The sequence below is a fragment of the Ceratotherium simum genome, chromosome 30 (assembly GCF_057802395.1).
Source record: "Ceratotherium simum simum isolate JZ-2026a chromosome 30, ASM5780239v1, whole genome shotgun sequence".
In the NCBI taxonomy this organism is placed as follows: domain Eukaryota; kingdom Metazoa; phylum Chordata; class Mammalia; order Perissodactyla; family Rhinocerotidae; genus Ceratotherium; species Ceratotherium simum.
The window spans coordinates 31,688,504-31,694,205 of NC_141929.1; the positions used below are offsets into that span (position 1 = coordinate 31,688,504).

Sequence of the window (5,702 nt, forward strand, 5' to 3'; positions counted from 1 at the left end):
TGTGAGTAGAGAGGAAACGAGAGAAGAAAGAGTGAAGGGAACAGAAAGGGGAGAGAAAGGAATAACGAGAAAGAGAGATAAGAGTTTCCTAGCGTCCAGGAGAGTGAAAGCGCGAAGGAGCGGAAGCGATCCTGGGGGGAAGAGGAGCGCAGAGAGGGGAGGGGAGAGGAAGGGCGAGGGGGGAGTGAAAACTAGAGGAGGGCGAAGGAGGCGAGGCGCAACACTGCTCCGGGAGAGGAGGGCAGTGAGGAGCGAGGCGCGGGCAGAGGCTGCTCCGGCTGCCGAGAGGAGGGAGAGCGGCGCAGAGAGGAGGGGCTTGCGGGCCCGTGGAAATGTCAATCAGAGCCCGGAGCCCCGGGAATCTCCGCCAATCTGTTCGGACCTGACCTGGCTCCTCGCCGCCGCCGCCGCCGCGGAGCAGATCAATAGGCGAACGCGGAGCGCGGCGCAGCGCGGCCCCAGCCCGGCCCAGCCCCCGATGCGCGGCGGAGCCCGCGGGCGGCGCTGAGCTGGGCGGCCCCGGGGGCCGGACCCCGTCTCCGTCCGTGCCCCGCGGGCCACCATGTCCTTCCCCCAGCTCGGATACCAGTACATCCGCCCGCTCTACCCACCCGAGCGCCCGGGGGCCGCCGCCGGCGGCGGCAGCGCTGGGGCCCGGGGCGGCCCGGGAGCCGGAGCCTCGGAGCTGGCAGCCTCCGGGTCCCTGTCCAACGTGCTCTCGTCCGTGTACGGAGCGCCCTACGCTGCGGCGGCTGCGGCGGCCGCAGCCGCCCAAGGCTACGGCGCCTTCCTGCCCTACGCCGCCGAGCTGCCCATCTTCCCGCAGCTGGTAAGCACCCGGGATGGGGAGTTGGAGCTGGGGCGCCAGACAAGGTGAGCGTGGGGGAGTAGCCTAGCGGGCCCGGGCCGGGAGGGTGGAGGCGGCGACCGCTAGTGCTCATCCTCCGCGCGTGTCCCTTCCTTCTCCATGTGCGTACAGGGCGCGCAGTATGAGCTGAAGGACAGCCCGGGGGTGCAGCATCCGGCCGCGGCCGCCGCGTTTCCGCACCCGCACCCTGCCTTCTACCCGTACGGCCAGTACCAGTTCGGGGACCCGTCCCGTCCCAAGAACGCCACCCGCGAGAGCACTAGCACGCTCAAGGCCTGGCTCAATGAGCACCGCAAGAACCCCTACCCCACCAAGGGTGAGAAGATCATGCTGGCCATCATCACGAAGATGACCCTCACCCAAGTCTCCACCTGGTTCGCCAACGCGCGCCGGCGCCTCAAGAAGGAGAACAAGATGACCTGGGCGCCCCGCAGCCGCACCGACGAGGAGGGCAACGCTTACGGGAGCGAGCGCGAGGAGGAGGATGAGGAGGAGGATGAAGAAGACAGCAAACGCGAACTGGAGCTGGAGGAGGAGGAGCTCGGGGGGGAGGAGGAGGACACGGGGGGCGAGGGCCTGGCGGACGACGACGAGGACGAGGAGATCGATTTGGAGAACTTAGACGGCGCGGCCGCGGGGCCTGAGCTGGCCCTGGCTGGGGCGGCGCACAGGGACGGCGACCTCGGCCTGGGACCCATTTCAGACTCCAAGAATAGCGACTCGGACGACAGCTCCGAGGGCTTGGAGGAGCGTCCACTGCCGGTCCTGAGTCTGGCCCCAGCGCCACCGCCGGTGGCCGCTGCTCCGCCGCTGTCTCCGCCCTCGCCCCCCGCGGGCCTGGACCCCTGCGCTCCCGCACCCGCACCCACCTCCGCACTGCAGAAGCCGAAGATCTGGTCCCTGGCCGAGACGGCCACAAGCCCAGACAACCCGCGCCGCTCGCCTCCGGGCGCGGGGGGTTCTCCCCCCGGGGCAGCCGTCGCGCCCCCAGCCCTGCAGCTCTCTCCGGCCGCCGCCGCCGCCGCGGCTCACAGACTCGTCTCGGCGCCGCTGGGCAAGTTCCCCGCTTGGACCAACCGTCCGTTCCCAGGCCCGCAGCCCGGCCCACGCCCGCACCCGCTCTCCCTGCTCGGCTCGGCCCCTCCACACCTGCTGGGACTTCCCGGTGCCACGGGTCACCCGGCCGCCGCCGCCGCCGCCTTCGCTCGACCAGCGGAGCCCGAGGGCGGAACAGGTGACTGCTGAGCAGCAAGATGCGGAGGGAGGGGCGGGCTCGGGGGTCGCGCCGGGGCAGGCGGAGATGGGCAGGACCCCCGGGGCGCAGTGCGCTCGCCACTCCGCGCCTGCCTCCCGTGGCCCTGAGTGCGGGAATGGAGCGCCCTAAAGCCCCTCCTGTTTCTTCCCCGCTTCCCTTAGATCGCTGTAGTGCCTTGGAAATGGAGAAAAAGTTACTCAAGACAGCTTTCCAGCCCGTGCCCAGGCGGTAAGAGACCTCGAGGTGGCGACGTGGGAGGATGGTGGGACAGGCAGGTGGGCGAAGGAAAAAACTCGGAACAAGCGTGGGCTTTTGCCCCCGGGGAACGCAGCTGGGACTCGCTTTTAAAAGGGGACGAAGCGCACTCCTCTGTCGCCGCGGGCCCAGGGAGGGCTCGACAGTCGAGTCAGGCACCCAGGCGCGGCCCAGGGTATGGCGCTGTGGGACCCGAGCGCAGCTGGGCCAGCAGGCCCCTGGAGTGGGCGGCGGCTCTCTGAAGCCCACCTCCTTCCAGCCGCAGAGCTCGGGTCCTGATACCTCCCACCCGTCTTATAGTTAAGCCGGAAGACCAGCATCTCCAGCTGGACATCACTTTACGTTGAGACACCTCCCTGCCCCGGGTCCCAGCCCCACGTTGCGTCTCGCCGTCCTAGGCAGCGTCGGTGTCCCCAATTCTCATCCTTTACTACCACTGCCTCTCTCTTCCAGGCCCCAGAATCACTTGGACGCTGCTCTGGTCTTATCGGCTCTCTCCTCATCCTAGTTCCTTTTTTAAAAAATTTTTAAATCGTTGTAATAATTGTAAAAAGAAAAATCACTCTGTATAGTTATGACTTGGAAGCATGTCCATGTATGAATACCTAAAAAAGGAAACTAAACAAAAAAAGAAAGAAAAATAAAACAAGTCCCCCTCAGTCCTCCCCAAGTCGCTTCTGTACCCCACATTAGCTAAGTTTGTGAGGTTGGTTTGGTCGGTTGATTTGGGGGGAGTGGAGTTTCAGTAAGAATAAGCGTGTCTGACTTTTTTTGTGTATATACAGAAAATTGTACATATGTGTGAACCAAATTGTACAAGAAAGTATCTATTTTTGGCTAAATAAATGAGCTGTTGCCACTTTGACTATAACCCGCCTGTCTGCCCCCGGATGGATGTTTGGTGTTTTTTGTTTTGTTCTGTACCCGCCCCCATGTTTGAAGAGTCGCCCGAATCAGCCGGAAAGAACGAGTCAGGACCGTGTGGGGAGAGGAGCGCAGAAGCGGAGGAGACGCAGAAGTGGCGGGGCTGGGAGCGCCGCTGGAGGAGAGGCTGTTGGAGAAGTACGTGGGGCGCGGAGAGAAAAGGCGGAGGACACAGGTGGGACGGCGGGGCAAGATTCCCTCCAAGGAGCTGGGAAACTGGGCCCAACCGGCCGGTCGGCTGGAGCAACCGTGGAGTCTTGGGGCCTTCTCTGGTGACATGGCAGAAAGACTTAGAGAAGGTTCTGGACGCAGAGGGGTTAGGTTGGGAGGGTCTCATCACTCCCGCGCCCCATTCTTAGGTAAGCACAATTGAGGTTTTCTCAGTCTTACATAAGGGGCTGTGCAAGCTCAGCGTCAAGCCCCTTCCAACCACATTGCACCCCCAGACTCCCCCGTCTAGATGGAAGGGTGTGGGGTAGCGCTGAGTAGGGGGATATGGAGAGGCGGGAGCCTTAGGGGTGCGCATCCTTCTTGGTGACCACGATCCGCCCAAATTGAGAGTTGGGGGACCCGCGTCCTGGCGGCATCTGTGCGTCCTGGCACCCCAGTGGGGTTTCCTCAAGTGCCCTGGAAGGGCAGCTTTCTGGGGTCCAGGCACAAGGGTTGGGGGTACTCAGGCCGTTGCACGGATCCAGCCGGGATTCCGGCTCCAGGCCGGCCGGGGGTGGGCGGACGGGGGAGGGAGCCGGGAAATTTGGGGCTGGAGCTCCCTCTACAGGACAAAAGGGCCGCTCGGCGCCAGCCACCGCGGCCTCGCCAGCCAGGCCGCGCGTCGCGCCCCCTCCGCGCCCTCCTTTTTCTCTTTCCGTCCACCAGCCTTGCCCAACTTGGACTTGAAGAAGTTGTAGGGAATGCTAGGAGAATGACGCCTTGGGGTACGAAGTGGGGGTACCTTTTTCGTTTCTCCCTCTCCACGTGTAGTTAGTGAATTTATAGGGCGGCCAGATGCCGGGTGTTTGTACCGCATAGTGGGGCGTGTGACAATCTCGCGGGTCCCCGGAGAGGTTTGGCAGGAGCTTGCACACCCGAAGCCCGGGAACAGGGCATCGCGTCATACTGTGCACCTTAGAGGTAGGGTGGAGCCGAGGGAATCCTGCAAGGATGGGTCCAGGCGGGCACAGCTGCCAGCACCGTGCACCGGGGGGACCCCCATGGAGGCTGGTGGCGCCCCAGGGGCGAGTGGGAAGGAGGGTTGCCAGGTAAGTCAGTCTGCGGCCCTTCGGGCTCCCAGAGGGCTGATGAAGCAGAGGCGGACACCAGCAGAGACCTTCCGAAGCTCAGGTTGGCTCCCCCAGCCCCCTCCCCAGAGGCCGGAGATGTCTCCGTGGCTCGCCCTCTCCACACTCTTTGTTAGTGGTGTTTCTGGGGTTCAGGCTCCTTCCCAGGTCGCAGGCCCTGACTGTGGTCCTGCCCTTATCCTGGGCACAGCGCCGCCCCAGGTGGAGCCGGCTTCAACTGTCTGGACCTTGAATCTCAGAGGCCAGGGCCTCAGGCCGGAGGCAGAGGCCTCTGGTGAGCATGAGTATCTTTATGTGGACAACACCCTGACAGCGCTTCACCCGGCGCCTCACCAGCTCTTCTGTAGCACAGACCTAGTTCTCCCGTCTTTGTCCTGTGAAACTCTAGGCAGATAATTAACTTCTCTCTGCCCTATTTTCTCATCTGTGAAATGGGAATAATGAACCTACCTTGCAGGGTGGTTGTGAGGATGAGCAACAGCATGCCCAGTGCTGGCATGTGGTAGGTGGGGGTAAATAGCCCTAGTCTTATCATTATATTCCAGAATCTCAGTCCCCACTCCTCAAACTCCTGGCAATATTCTGCCCCATCCCTTCCATCAGCCCTACAAGTGAGGCGTCTGTGTTCGGGCATCTCTGGACCCAGCTCAATCCAGGGAGAAAGGACCCTTCTGAGGCAGGGGTGCAAACAGGAAGAGGGGGTGACAGGGAAGTCAGGCAGGCTTTGCACACTGAACGTCCACGAGGCAGGAAAAAATCCATCTGTTCAGAGGGAGGTGGTGTGGAGGGGCTGGAGAGGCTGATGGCCCATCCCTGGTATCTCTCCAGGGAGAACTCTGGGCTTTGGTCGGCTCTTCAGCCCATCTCATTCCAGGGATAATAGTCCTTGGATAGACCACTCCTGCCCCACTGAAAGGGCAGTGTGTGTGGGTGCCAGTGGAGAGGTGGGGTGAACCTGGGAGCGGTTCCCATGTGTCTGTGTCTTCTCCATCCATAGATCACATGGGACCTCCAAATGGTCCCAGGTTGACCCCCATAAGATAACATGATCAAAACGAAGAAGAACCCCGTAGACATCTCAGCTAAGAAAGGGAAGAGGAGA

General features: G+C 62.6%; 1 protein-coding gene across 1 annotated transcript; it reads left to right on the forward strand.

Annotated features, from left to right (window-relative positions):
* The first annotated feature begins 242 nt into the window (after positions 1 to 242).
* IRX3 (iroquois homeobox 3) lies at positions 243 to 3,249 on the forward strand. The gene is made up of 4 exons (XM_004431604.3): positions 243 to 829; positions 980 to 2,102; positions 2,285 to 2,351; positions 2,832 to 3,249. The coding sequence occupies exons 1-4, from the start codon at positions 563 to 565 to the stop codon at positions 2,884 to 2,886; spliced, it is 1,512 nt and encodes a 503-aa protein (XP_004431661.1). The 5' UTR covers positions 243 to 562; the 3' UTR covers positions 2,887 to 3,249.
* Positions 3,250 to 5,702: the final 2,453 nt, after the last annotated feature.